Source organism: Callionymus lyra, chromosome 8 (assembly GCF_982586985.1).
Source record: "Callionymus lyra chromosome 8, fCalLyr1.hap1.1, whole genome shotgun sequence".
Lineage (NCBI taxonomy): Eukaryota > Metazoa > Chordata > Actinopteri > Syngnathiformes > Callionymidae > Callionymus > Callionymus lyra.
Window position 1 is genome coordinate 242732 of NC_141825.1, and position 15151 is coordinate 257882.

Consider the following 15151-nt stretch of genomic DNA (forward strand, 5'->3'; position numbering starts at 1 on the left):
GGGCAGACATGCGCACAAAACCGGATACAAGAAATAAACGAAAGCGAGGATATAATAATAACACGAACAAGAATGGGGCGGGAAACGCGTATGTCTTACCGGGAGATTCGAGTGTAAATGGCAACACGTCTTGAAATCCATTTCAGGGACATGTGCGAAGATCGACCAATACGAAAGAATATGCTTTCTTATCTTGGCGCATGATGAGGCTTCCAGTCTTGGGCTTTCTCAAGATCATCGCCTGATGCCTACACTTTCCTCCTTCAACAGGCAAGTCGAGTTTACTGCGATGTGTTCAATCGAGACATGTCCTAGATTGACAGTTTTGAGGTTGCAAATTGAGTGTGTCGAATACATGATTCATTTTGTACTGGAACTTTAAGTTATCAACCACCCTCTTCCTTAACATTGTCAATGCTAACGCTAGCTTCTGCTGTACAGTCCGTTTGTTTATAAGTTCTAATTCACCATAGACAACATAGATGTAGTCGAATCTTCTCAGCATTATATATCTGGGGGCAACTGATTAAATTGTAATGCATGTGTGTATCACGTGTGTATGAAGTGTCGATATACAGGAAGTTAGATCGAGGCCCGAAAGACCTCGGTCTAAAGTAGCGGAGAAAGCGGTCCACAGTGGACGGGTTCTCAGTCGCACAACTCTGGACTCACGACTATAAATAATGGGATTGGCTTCTGGTACAATTGGCTATGTGACAGCCGTTACAACTGCATGACAAGACATACTGTTGGGCTGGCACACATCGTGAGGCAACTAGTTTGAAACCGAGCAGCTGCTATAAACCTAACCTAAGACTCTGCGAGAGATGTCATCATATTAGATGTTGGGGTGCATGAGCTCTGATGGTAGAGATGAGTGTCCACATCAACATCAGAAATAAATGTGTATGCTTATCTGAATCTTCAGATCTGTTGTGTGGAATCCCTCAAGGTTCTGTTCTTATGTTTCTTATCACATTTTTGCTGATGACATCCAGCTCTACTGCTCTTTTGATCCAACTGAGCACCAGAAGCTGAACAGCTTAGTGAATTGTTTGCTAGAAATCAAACACTTTGCAGCTAAATGTAGACAAAACTGAAACTCTGATGATAAGGTTCCAGGGTTGAGTCAGTACTTGGGTGACTAAGGTCAGTCTGTCAAACTGAGCCTGAGAAACCTGGGTGTTGTATTTGACAAAGACATGTCTCTTGTTCAACACTGCAGAAAACTGACCAGAAACAGTTTCCTTCAACTGAGAAAAATCTCTAACAACATGATCCCGAGCTTATAATCCATGCGTTTGTGTCTTCTCGTCTGGACTGTTGCAACAGTTTATGTTCATCTCTTAACAAGAAGGAGCTGTCTCGCCTGCAATTGATTCAGAACTCTGCAGCAATAATTCTGAACAGCCCAAGTAGAAGAACTCACATTTCTCCGATCCTTAAAACTCTTCACTGGCTTCCAGTTTCTTTCTGGATCAACTTTAAAATTCTGGTTCTTACTTTCAGATCTATTCATGGTCAAGATCCAGCCTTACACCCCAGCTCGGGCTCTGAGGTCTGTGGATCAGAATCTACTGATGGTTCCTCGCACACGGTTCAGGACAAGAGGAGAGAGATCCTTCCAGGCTGTTGCTCCTAAGCTTTGGAACGATCTTCCTCTCTCTTTGCGCTTGATGGAGTCTACTGACTCCTTCAAGAAACATCTTAAGACTTTCTTATTTGTGCAGGCTTTTCCTTGATTCTCTGAGACTCTTATGTTTGTCTTATGTGTCTTAATCTTTTAAAGTATATATTTTATTGAGTATTGTATTGATTGTTTAAGCACTTTGTGACCCTGGTCTTGAAAAGCGCTATATAAATACAAATTACTTACTTACTTAAATATAAAAGCACAGTTATCATGTTTGAATGTGTTCAGTTTTATAGCATAAACATTTTCCAAGTTGCTGGTCTTCTCTTGTCATTTATCACTGTCCACATTCATTCAACAGATGGAGGCCATGGAGATTGACATACCTGAGTGGATGCAGGATGATGGTAGGAGTTTGCCGGAGCCTTCATTTGCAGCTGAAGTTGAGCATGCGGATGCTCCTGTAGTCATCTCAGATGACAGCAGCGCAGAAGTGGAGGAAGACGAAGAGGACCTTCAAGGTGCTCAAGGTGGAACTCGTGTTCAGTCCCGTCTTCCTGCCACTTGGGCATTCAGTCAAAGAGCAATTGGAAACGGCACTACGACAACACAGCCAGCTGCACCAATACGCAGGAGGGTCAGGTAAGATATATCGTATAAGACATTTTTTATTTTCTTGTACATTGGTTTTATTTGCTCTTGGTGATCGTTTCCAGCCATTTACCAAATTGCTGTAATACATGGTACAAGTAAACTGTATTAAACAGTGAGACATCCTATAATTTCCTTCAGTCATTTGTTGCTCTGAAGTCTTTTTTTTTTTCTCCAAGTTATTTGTTTTTAAATAGTAAGCTAGAAGGGGAATTACCTTGTGTTCGGTGTTCTCAACCTACAACTGAGTGGATTTAAAATGTCCTAAATTAACTCTTTTTGGAAAAAGTGCAAACAACTTTTATGAAATAGTAGTAGTAGTTGTAGCTGTAGCTTCCACTGTAGTTACATGAATTGTAAATCTAAAATTAATAAGCTGTTGAAAAAATGTAATGCGACATTTAATACATTTCAAAATTATTGTATGTTATTTGTTTACTGGTTTGATAACAATTTTTAGGAGCTAAAATGTTTTAATTGTGCTCACAGTCCACTTTGCAGTCACTTTGGAGCAACCTGAATACGTTGATTCAGAAAATTGCTATAATAGTTAGTGAAGCTTCAAGTAATTGTTTACCATTTATTTAATTTATATATTATTTACAGGAAAAAACTCTCATCTTTACAAACATTTTTAATTGTATGCCCAGTCACTATTCTTTTCATTTCCCAATAAATGATAGGGTAGGATTTAGACTTGAAATTTTCCTAAATGGACTACATAGTGCATTTATATGAGAAGATGCTTTTCTTTAATTTTCATTACGCTTTAAATACTTGCATTCGGCTGTGAATTCATGTTTGCTTAAATCAATTCCATTTTTTTGAGGCTAAATCATGTACATTATGAATCAACAGAATAATATAAAATAATAAATAAATACATATCACTCTTTCATACATCTTACCTAAGACAGGGCCTAAGAGTACACTATCCGAGCCAAACAGCTGCACCCTCGAGAGGTTTCCCTGACTTTCTCCTGCGAGCACCAGCTGCCAGCATCACCCAGCCTGAATCAGGCAGCACCACAGAGGTCAGTGACTCTGACTCGGAGCAAGAGCAGGCAAGAGATGCAGAAGTTGCTGATGCCGAGTCTGTTCAACCTGCTATATCTGCCAACCCACAACTCGGCACATCCAGTAATGGTCCCCAAATCCAGGAAAATGTTTCATTCGGTAAGACCAACCTGCTGTCTTAATTAGTTAATTGTATTTGATTTAAAATAAAAAGTCATTTTTAAATCATGCGTTTTCGCTTTGTTTTTTAACTTACATTTCATTTTCTCAAATTATGTTAAGAATCCAGTTCAGCTGCAGCCACAGAAGTGCAAGTCCATGCTCCTGATAAGGTACAACATCTGACATGACTCATTTTTAATTGATTTCATTGTCATTAAGTTCTCCCCAAACATATTAATTCCACTCATTTAAAACACTGAAATGTTTAAATCTCAAAGACTACACAAGAATGAATGAACTTGAATTGTCCAATGAAACCTGTTTTCATTGTTAAATGTGGTTTCATGTTCGATGCAGAAGATGCACCGTATGAGTTACTGTGTTTGTGTCTACTTTAGTCAATACCTGCACTCTCGTCGTCAGTGGTGAACCCACAAAGTGACGAGGGGGAGGGTGAAGTCTGCACCATCTGCTTCGAGGCATGGACAACTGCAGGGGAGCACCGTTTATCTGCTCTGCGATGTGGACACCTCTTTGGGCACACCTGTATTCAGAGGTGGTTAAAAGCTCAGGGTTCTTCTGCAAAATGTCCACAGGTGAGGAAGTCTTTCACCCAGATGTGAACAAAAGTTTTATATAATAATTTGGGTCTGATTTCCCTGCAGTGCAACAAGAAAGCAAAGCGATCAGACATTGTTCTCCTGTATGCTCCAAAGTTGAGAGCACTGGACAACTCGGAACAGGAAAGTCTGAAAAGGTAAGTAACACATTTAATTGTGTGCTCTTCAACAAGTATTTTGTTAATTTTCGGTCAGTATTGTCATTAAACAACCCAAATGTAGAAGGTTGGAGACACAGGTTTTTCTGCCTCTGTGGTATATGTGATACTTGATTCAAAATAAGCTCTTGGTCTTCCTTCACTGCTATATCTTTGGGTGATATTTCGGCATTAATGAACAAGATGAAACTCTCATCTTGCTCCAATGACGTCAACACTGCAGAAAACTGCCCAGAAACTGTTTCCTTCAACTGAGAAAACACCTCTAAACTTAGGAAAATGTTATCACAACATTATCTGGAGCTTGTAATCCATGCGTTTGTGTCTTCTCGCCTGTTGATTCATTACTCTGAAGCGAGAATTCTGACCCGCTCAAGTAGAAGAACTCCCATTTCGCCGATCCTTAAAACTCTTCACTGGCTTCCAGTTTCTTTCAGGATCATCTTTAAAATTCTGGTTCTTACTTTCAGAGCTATTCATGGTCAGGCTCCTCCTTACATCAGTGATCTGATCCAGCCTTACACCCCAGCTCAGGCTCTGAGGTCTGTGGATCAGAATCTACTGATGGTTCCTCGCACACTGTTCAGGACCAGAGGAGAGAAATCCTTCCAGGCTGTTGCTCCTAAGCTTTGGAACGATCTTCCTCTCTCTTTGCGCTTGATGGAGTCTACTGACTCCTTTAAGAAACATCTTAAGACGTTATTATTTGTGCAGGCTTTTCCTTGATTTTCTGGAACTCCTGTTGTGTTATCAGTTTTATCTTGCCCTTTAAAGTATATACTTTATTGAATATTGTTTTGATTGTTTAAGCGCTTTGTGACCCTGGTCTGGAAAAGCGCTCTATAAATAAAAATTACTGACTTACTTACTTACTTGCCAATAGTTTATGTGTGTTTTCCTGAACTTTCTAGTCAATACATTTGCGAGGGGAGCTAAAAATCTAGCTACAATCTGCTTTGCAGAGTAAGATTTTTCTTGATGAATTCAAGAGTTGCCTGACATGGTTTTCACTTCACAGTTGTGTCTTGTCTGGGTTACTTTGTGGTGTTACTTTACTTTTTAATGGAGTTCGGGCCATCACTTGTGTTGTGCAGAAGTCGGGTCGAAACACAGCCTTATTGCACAAATGTCAGAATTCATATTAAGACAAGAACCAATCTGCTGAATTAAGTGAAACGGGTGATCATTATTACTCTAAAAGAAATTCAGCCAGGTCAGCCAGACCGGAAAAAGTAAAATGAAATGCATTTAGTTAAATTGGTTGACAATTAGTATGTTAAAAAATCTCATTATGTTCATGCTTGGAAATGATATTATTATTATATTATTTCAAAGTTGAAGGTTTTTATTTGCCATTTGTGCTTAAACAGACAGTTGAGGCCGAATGAAATCTTGTATGGGTTTAACGAGTCAGTTTTAGGAAACACAAACTGAAATATAAATATAGAGCTCAAACAATACAGAATATAAAAATATACAGATACAAATATACAGCTGAGAAATGCAGTATTGCACTGGGATGTATTGCACATTTATCAGGAATAGGGAGTTAAACTGTACAGATTATGGCACATGGTTTAAGTGAGGTAGTGTCTGTTTATTTTACATAAGATGTAAAAAGATTTGAATGCAGTGGCCAGGTTGAGGCTGAGGTTGTATCAAAGGGGCACATTAAAAAACGACATCAACATTATATACGAACAATAATGCTTTAATGTTAAAAAACATTTATTGTAATCCACATAACATTAACATGTTTTCATATTTAAATTATATGTAATGTTATATTTATATGCTTGTAACAATGTGGAGAAATGTCGGCATGCAAAACAATTGGTGGAGTCCATGGCAGAATATTCCAGCCACCGATGAAGGTCATACTACTGCAACCTAAAACTCAGTTATGCCAGTAGAAAGCCTAAAAAACGTAAAAACACATGGCAAGACATAGAAAGCCAAGACAAACAAAAACAATGGGAGTCCAACCCAACATGTATTAAAGCCACCAAATAAAATAAGTTTTAAACCATTTAATGACTTATCCTATCCTAAAACTGACTGGTAGCCAAAGACTGATAAGGGTTCAATGTTGCTGGTAAACAAAATAACATTACGTGAGATTATATTGTTTTGCTTACCTTCATCTTCAACAATCCTTGGAAACCTTGCCATCTTCAGCCGCAGGGGCACCGACCATTGCTGGGCCCCGTGTAAATCCATGCTCTAAAAGGTTTTTGCTGGTCGTGCTTTTTTTTGGTTTTTATCTGTATATAATGCATAAATATAATGCAGACATTAAACCAGTCCGCGGTGCAAAAAATGCTGGGGTGAACTACATGCCTGAAGTTGTTCACTGAGCTTTATGCTGCATTAACATTCACAACACATCCTCAATAACATGTCTTTTATGATAGTTTTTGGTAAGCACATCTTTGTCTCACCTAACTCAAGCCGTTTGCATCGAAAACGGAGCTGTCAACCTGGTCCAGAAAAGGACAGAAAGGGTGCAGGTTTTCGTCCCACTAGTCAAGCACAGGTGAGTTAACAAATCAGGTGTCAGGTTAAACAAGATACTGATTGAGTCTTCCGATACCCGATTATATTTGTGCTCATCTCTTCCTTCTTATGGACTAGTTTTTACACCTGTGCCCTAAAAGGTTAATGGTATCTTTTATAATGCAAACCACATCACTTCCGCTTCCGGTGAGCCTTTGATCGGCTGCTTGAAACGTAAGCTCCTGCAATAATTGCCAAAAACAGTCGTTTTAACGACTACTTGTCCGAATTTTATGCTCATATCACTTAAGATATGTCTCAAGCATCTCGGATCTATGATCGTGATGCTCTTCTCAACATCAGAGAGTCGATGGAGGACTTCACTCGCGACAGTTACCAACGTCCGGTGAACGTGTTTCCGGCTCCGCTTCTCATCGACTCGGACTCTGTGGAATATCGTTTGATCTCTCGAGTACCGGGCGATTTCCACAAGGGATCGAGTCGGGCTGGAGTACAGGTCAGGATGAGACGTGCAGTTGCGATCGCTCGGAACAACTCTGACGTCATCGAACGTCATCGATGTTTGATCGACATTCCTCTCACTGTGTGTGACGACACATCAGCGCTGCCGTCTGTCCAGACCTCAACGAAAGGTGGTAAGATTTTTTCATTTCCTCTCTTTAATTCGACTTTTACAACCGAGTTGAACTTCAGTGACCGCTGTTCGCTTCAAAAGATCCCGCTCTGCGCGCCTGTCAGTGACGCGGCGTCGTCAGTGACGTCATCGGTGCTGAATGTGGGACTTCTTAATGTTCGCTCCATTACTAATAAATCCTTTATTCTTAATGATCTTTTCACAAGAGTTAATTTGGATTTATTATGTCTTTCTGAGACTTGGCAGAGAGAGGAAGAGTTTATTCATCTGAACGAACTCTGTCCAGTAGGGAGCGCTGTCCTGGGGAAGCCTCGCCTCTCTGGTCGTGGAGGAGGTCTTGCTACTGTTTTTAGGGAGAGTTGTTCTTGCAAAGTGATTCAGACACAGGAATTCACTTCTTTTGAGTCTCAGATGATTTTGGTTGGTTCTACAAGACCTTTCTATTGTGTGTCAATCTACCGTCCGCCTGGTCCTGCGGCGGTGTTCTTGAAAGACTTTAGTGACTTCTTATCTTCCATTATTCAGATGGAATCTGTTCTTATTCTTGGAGACTTTAATCTTCATGTTGATGACGTCACATCTTGTTCTGCTAAAGAACTTTTAACTTTAACTGAAGCCTTTAATTTTGAGCAACATGTTTCTGAACCCACTCATCAAAAAGGCCACATTTTAGACTTAGATTTTACTCTTGGCCTGAACATTTCTAATGTATCTGTACATGATGTCCATCTGAGTGATCATTCTCTTGTCTTGTTCAACCTGGACTTCATCCCTGAACCTAAGCCTTTGAAAGTTAGGTCTCAGAGGCGTGTCATCTCAGCCGATACTGCAGACAGTTTTTCTGCTATGTTTGACCGTCTTTCCTTTGATGACTGTCCAGATGTGGACAGTTTGATTCACTGTTACACTGATCATTGTGTTGAAATACTGGATCAAGTGGCACCTGTTAAATCGAACTTGAAAATTCAGAAAAAACGGTGCCCTTGGACAAATGAAGATCTTTTGAGTCTGAAGAGACTTTGTCGAAAGACTGAGCGTCTCTGGAAGTCTACTAAACTTGAGGTGCACAGACTTTACCTCAGGGATCTGTTGACTTCTTACAATGAGATGGTAGAAACTGCTAGATCTGATTACATCAGAAAACTGGTAGCAGCAAATAGGAAAAACCCCAAAGTTTTGTTTGACACGATTAATTCTCTCGTGTCTCCTGCTCCTCAAATCACGCCGGTCTTCTGTGAAACTGACAGCAATGCTTTGTTGAGATTTTTCATTGACAAAATTAAATTGATCAAAGAGAAAATCTCTCCCCCTTTGTTGGGAACCCCTACTGTCTCTGAGCCCATCTCCTCCTCTTGGTCATCCTTCACTGCTGTATCTTTGGGTGATATTTCGGCACTAGTGAACAAGATGAAACCCTCCTCTTGCTCAGATGACGTCCTTCCTTGTAGGCTTTTTATCAAAGTATTTGATGTAATTGGCCCCTGGGTTACCAATATGGTGAACCTCTCCCTTTCCACAGGGGTTTTTCCCAATGCATTTAAACATGCCATTGTGGAGCCTCTGCTCAAAAAACCAGGCTTAGACCCAACTGACCTCAGTAATTTCAGGCCTATTTCTAAGCTCCCTTTCTTGTCCAAGATCTTGGAGAAGGTGGTGTCCGAGCAGCTGTCTTTGTTCCTGGATCAGAGCGACATCCATGAGAAGTTTCAGTCTGGCTTCCGTAAACATCACTCTACGGAGACAGCTTTATTGAAAGTGTCCAGTGACATCATGATGTCGGCTGACTCTGGTAAATTCACTGTTCTGGTTCTCTTGGATCTGTCGTCAGCCTTTGACACAGTTGATCACCAGATCCTGCTGAGAAGACTAAGGGATGAAGTGGGACTGTCTGGGTCTGTGTTAGAATGGTTCTCATCTTACCTTTCTGGGCGCAGTTTTAGTGTATCTGCCAATCAAATGAGGTCTGAATCGGCAGATCTGTTGTGTGGAGTCCCTCAAGGTTCTGTTCTGGGTCCTTTATTGTTTTTTCTGTACTTGATTCCCCTTGGTAAAATCATTCAGAGATTTCCAGATGTTTCTTATCACATTTTTGCTGATGACATCCAGCTCTACTGCTCTTTTGACCCAACTGAGCCCCAAAGGCTGAACAGCTTAGTCAATTGTTTGCTAGCAATCAAACAATGGCTGAGTGAAAACACTTTACAGCTTAATGTGGACAAAACTGAAACTCTGGTGATTGCTCCTGATGATAAGATTCCAGGGTTGAGTCAGTACTTGGGTGACTTAGGTCAGTCTGTCAAACTGAGCCTGAGAAACCTGGGTGTTGTATTTGATAAAGACATGTCTCTTGTTCAACACTGCAGAAAACTGACCAGAAACTGTTTCCTTCAACTGAGAAAAATCTCTAAACTTAGGAAAATGTTGTCACAACATGATCTGGAGCTTGTAATCCATGCGTTTGTTTCTTCTCGTCTGGACTATTGTAACAGTTTGTTTTCATGTCTTAACAAGAAGGAGCTGTCTCGTCTGCAGTTGATTCAGAACTCTGCAGCGAGAATTCTGACCCGCTCAAGTAGGAGAACTCACATTTTTCCGATCCTTAAAACTCTTCACTGGCTTCCAGTTTCTTTCAGGATCAACTTTAAAATTCTGGTTCTTACTTTCAGAGCTATTCATGGTCAGGCTCCTCCTTACATCACTGATCTGATCCAGCCTTACACCCAGCTCGGTCTCTGAGGTCTGTGGATCAGAATCTACTTATGGTTCCACGCACACGGCTCAGGACCAGAGGAGAGAAATCTTTTCAGGCTGTTGCTCCTAAGCTTTGGAACAATCTTCCTCTCTCTTTGCGCTTGATGGAGTCTACTGACTCCTTCAAGAAACATCTTAAGACGTTTCTATTTGTTCAGGCTTTTCCTTGAATTTCTCGAACTCCTGTGTTGTTCTCGGTGTTGTCTTGATCTTTGAAGTATGTACTGTTTTGAGTATTGTTTTGATTGTTAAAGCGCTTTGTGACCCTGGTCTCGAAAAGCGCTATATAAATAAATATTACTTACTTACTTACTTACATTATGGGAAATGCACGGTAAAAAAAATACTCTTAGTGAAAATTTTCTGCAGAGTATCTGCATTTGTCAAAGGAACCCCTGGGTTTGTTAAAGAGAAAATGCTGGTGAACCGGTTTGGTCTACATGTTTCCATAGTAACTCTGTGTTATGCTGGACCTGCTTCGTTAAACTGCCACCACAGAAAAACTTATCCCAGACAGATTATACATGCGCCAATCTACTGTCTGTTGGAATATATTTACATTAATCCTTGAATATGTATGCTTTACTGCCTTTGTGAAATAAAAGGCCAGAACCTTTTCATTTACATAAATACAAACAATCCATCCATCTTTCCATTAACCCATCTGTCATATTTTAAAACTCTGTCTCTAAACATCCGCTAGTCTAAACATCTGCCCAACCTTGCTTTAGACTGATGATGCTTATCACGAAAAGGTCCCCGTTTTTGAATCTGTTATATGTATAACTGCATCAAAACCAACAGATACAATTATTTCTATTCATTTTGTGTGCAGATCACTGGAGCAGGAGCAGTCTTTGCGTCGGAAAGCTGAACTGGAATCGGCACAATATAAATTGAAACTGCAAGTTATTTCCAGCCAATATGGACAAGCACAGCAGGAGTTGGAGGTATGAGATGATAACTACAGACATACAGGAAAAAGACCGATTTTAAAGGCAGACGAGCAACGGATGTAACCTTCTGACTTTAAAGCAAATGTCAAGTTATCATGGCTTTAGATCTGGGGTAGCCTAGTGGTTTGTAATATCTGTAAGCTTATTCTGTATGAATATATATATTTTTTTAAATTTACTTTACCAGATAAGAAGATTCTGATATATAGTAAAGGATCACCCTCCTGCAGACCAGGAAGATATAACTGTTCTTGTGAGAAAGTACCACAAGAGATGGGGAATTGGCTAGGATAGTTTAAGTACAGTGTTGATGACAAATCCATTCTGTTGCTACTTAAGTCAAAAGTCAGGCAGCCAATCGGATATTAGATCATTAATATAACTCTTGTTTTGGTGTAGGTGTTGCGCAATCTAATAGGCAGCAGAAATTCTGACACCTCCCCATCCACGTCTTTGTCCACGTCCCTTCTGGGTTTGTCTCAAAGGAGGGACAATGCCAGGGCAGCACAGTACACCTTCTCAAAGGCTGTCATGGTGTCTCAGACTGGAGGCTGCAGAGTGTTGGCCTACTGTGAACCTCTAAGCTGCCTGCTGGCCTCCCAGCCATCTCCACATTCAACACTTGTGCCCGGTAGGTGTCGTTTGTGGTCTCGTTCCTCTCTCCAACCATCTCCATCTTGGCCTCAAACCAGTGCCTTTATCAATATACCACATTATACCCATTTGCTTGCTCTGCCCATGAGCAGGTTGTGGAGTGAAGAAGGTGAGCGTGGTGAACATGAAGGCCAGTCAGTATGTTCCCATCCACACGAAACAGATCCGAGGCTTGTCCTTCAACAGACAGAATGATAGTCTGCTGCTGTCTGCTGCGCTGGACAACACCATTAAACTCACCAGGTAAATCACAATCGGACACTACACTACCCTTACTATCTTCACTGCATCAGGATACAGCATAGCATGAGAGGGCGAGGATAGTATATATAGACAGTATATGCATCGAGTTAGGCTGGTCAAGGACACATCTCAAATGAAGAGGGTGTGAGAGAAAGATTGAAGGAGGAACAAAATATATTTGGTGAAATGAGATATTTTGATCAGTCTTGAATGTGATGGTTTTTTGATATTGTTTTGGTTGTTATGCTGTGGCTATTCTTTCACACAAGTGTTGATTTGATGCGACAGTTTTATTTATAGTGAAATGTATGTTTATTATTACTATAAATGACTCTGGATGTGGTTACATAGAAATTATAAAAAGATACGTCTTAAATATGTCAAGATATGTCTTACTTTAATAATAACCTTCATTATCTCACTTTATCTTGTATCCTAATTTGTCACACACACAACTCAGTAAAATAATTAAACATGGGAAAGTACACCATATCCAATTTGGTAAATTGGAAAATTGACCTGATTGTATCTAAAATGTATTTCATAATCTTCCCTTAGTTTACTCACCAACACAGTAGTTCAGACCTACAATGCTGGGAATCCAGTGTGGAGCTGCTGCTGGTGCCTGGACAACAGTAACTACATCTACGCTGGGCTTCGCAACGGCTCTGTCCTGGTCTATGACACCAGAGACACCAGCACACATGTGCAAGAACTGCAGCCGCTGCGCTCAAGGTAACCTCAAAGTCTTTTCATCCGTGCATGTCTGTGTCACATGTGTTTGCTCCTGGTATTTCTAACCCTAAGTCAATATGTCCAGCTGTCCAGTCGCATCTCTCTGCTACATCCCAAGAGCAGCATCAAGCTCATTCCCCTGTGGTGGCCTTATTGCGGGTTCCCTGGAGGGAGGTTGTTTCTGGGAGCAAGTCAGCGAGAGCCTGTACAGGCCACACATGCTTCCACTGGAGAACTCGGGATGCACAGATATTCAAGTGGAGACGGAGAGTCGTCACTGTCTGGTCACATACAGACCCGGTAAAGCCAAAACTAACAAAAGTTCATGTTTAATCTGGATGTATGGGGTGGCAAGTAGTATTTTCAGATACAATTGTTGACAATGGATTCAAGTGTTTTACCTTGATAAAATGGCTGCCACATAGGTCAACCTCATTCTGCTTTGTTTTACTAAAGATTTTGCATAGATGTCTGCTCCATCTTCTGTCTGCTTCTTTACACTTGCACTCAAGTACAAGCTTTAAACGCATCCACGCAGTTGAAAACCAACTAGTAATTCTCTCTAAACTTCTGACATTTTCCTCCTACAGGTCGCTCCAACCCTTCTCTACGCTGCGTACTAATGGCTTTAAATCGTTCACCACAACAAGAATCCAGTCAGCTGCCTTGTTGCTCATCTACTCCTGTTCAGACATTTAATGGTGGATCATCCTGCACGGTACTAACGAAGAACGCAGTCTTCAGGAGTCCAGATGGGGAAAAGACGCTGATCTGTGCTGGAGACGAGGCTTCCAACTCAACTTTGGTCAGTCTTCCCTGTGTTTAATTATTTCCTGAATGTTTTCCTCTAGTGGTGTTCCTTTTTCCCATTTAAAACTAGAGCGCGTTTATGGTAAGCATCAGGATATTGCAGTTTTATTAATTTTTTTAAGTGTTGGACTCAAAATATCAAAGAAAATCTTTTTTTTGCTGTGATTTTAAAGACGTCTTTTTCCATGACGTTGCGTTTTTTATTGAAACAAAGAAATTCTTGTTGTTGTGTTATTTATTGTGTTATTTAACTTTGACACAATAAGCTCATTATAGCCCTTTCCGGTCTTAATTAATTATACAAGGTGTAATTTTGCTAAACTAAATTACTTAAAAGTCAGTGACTCTCGCCGCAGAAAGTTGTTGGTAATACATGGTGGTACTTCTGATTAGATCATTTCTGACAATTGTTCATGTTTGTTGGTCGAATGATTAGTCATTATTATTTAGATTGAACCATCGTTGTTACCTTTGTGCCAAAAAAGAAAAACTTTTATTGATATTATCTTTCTGTTTAGGTGTGGGATGCTGGTACTGGTGGACTTCTCCAGAAGCTTCCAGCTGACCGTCCAGTTCTGGATATCAGTCCTTTCTCAGTGAATGGGGAGCACTTTTTGGCCTCTCTGACAGAAAAAATGCTAAAGCTCTACAAGTGGGAGTGACAGACAATTGATGTTTACAACTGCTCACCTGGACTACGGAGGAGAAGTGAAAGTAAAATGCTGCTATTCTTTTTTCTTTCTTTTTTTTTTTTTTTTTAAAGGTCCTTTTAATAGCTGCTTTTGTGATGGTGGCTTGTAGTCGCATCTTCTATTAAAGTTTATTCACCTGGCAACCAAGTTTAAACCTCTACAGCCGCTATTGAGATTGACTATTTTGTCATTTAAGATTCCGTTAATGCTAAATTCATATCTTAGACACACGTTTGCATTTTCAGTCAATTTGTTTTTTATTTAAAAATGGTCTCTTCAAAATAATACCAAAGCCTTTGATAGCTTCCCTTTTTAACAAGCTGAAAGATGCATTTCTAGTAATGTCTTTGTTCTGTTGGATTTCACATACACCTGTTATTCTGTACACCCTGACTTTCAATAAGTTTACCTAAATGTACAAATCAGGGTAATTGACCATAGGAAATTGACATTTGAATATGATCCTTAAAACGCACAGCCTTTACTGATTATATCACTACGTGACTTTTTTTTCCCACAAGACGAAAGCACAACACAACAGATTTTCCAATCCAGTACATAAACTGCCTACAGTGAGTCCAATGATGCTACAAGAGAATAACCCGTTTGAACAAAAAATGTCATTTTCATCCAACTGATACTTTTCATTAAACAAGATTCTTGAATAAATGAATCCCAAAGTTTGTCTACGTATTAATGCCCAATAGTGAAACTTTTTTTTTCTTTTACAGTGATTTTTTTTTCTTTTTTTTTCTTTCTTTTCTTTCTTTGTCATTTTTGCATCAAATTTAATTGTCACTTGAGAAACCTTAAATCAAGTTCCAATGGGTGCAACGTTTGTAATTGTAAGTATGTTAAACGTTTTCTAAAATGTTTTTGTATGCCTCAAAGTAAATAAAATATTTGAATCAATCAAAG

At 39.9% G+C, this 15151-nt stretch overlaps 1 protein-coding gene across 1 annotated transcript; it reads left to right on the plus strand.

Moving 5' to 3' along the window:
• Positions 1–87: 87 nt before the first annotated feature.
• Positions 88–15128, plus strand: rfwd3 (ring finger and WD repeat domain 3). Its single transcript, XM_087797994.1, has 13 exons — positions 88–270; positions 1995–2275; positions 3198–3460; positions 3584–3633; positions 3862–4059; positions 4129–4220; positions 10979–11093; positions 11499–11730; positions 11846–11996; positions 12555–12731; positions 12817–13031; positions 13322–13536; positions 14060–15128. Exons 2-13 carry the CDS (start codon positions 1995–1997, stop codon positions 14201–14203), a joined length of 2133 nt encoding a protein of 710 aa, XP_087654120.1. The 5' UTR covers positions 88–270; the 3' UTR covers positions 14204–15128.
• The last annotated feature ends 23 nt before the right edge of the window (positions 15129–15151 follow it).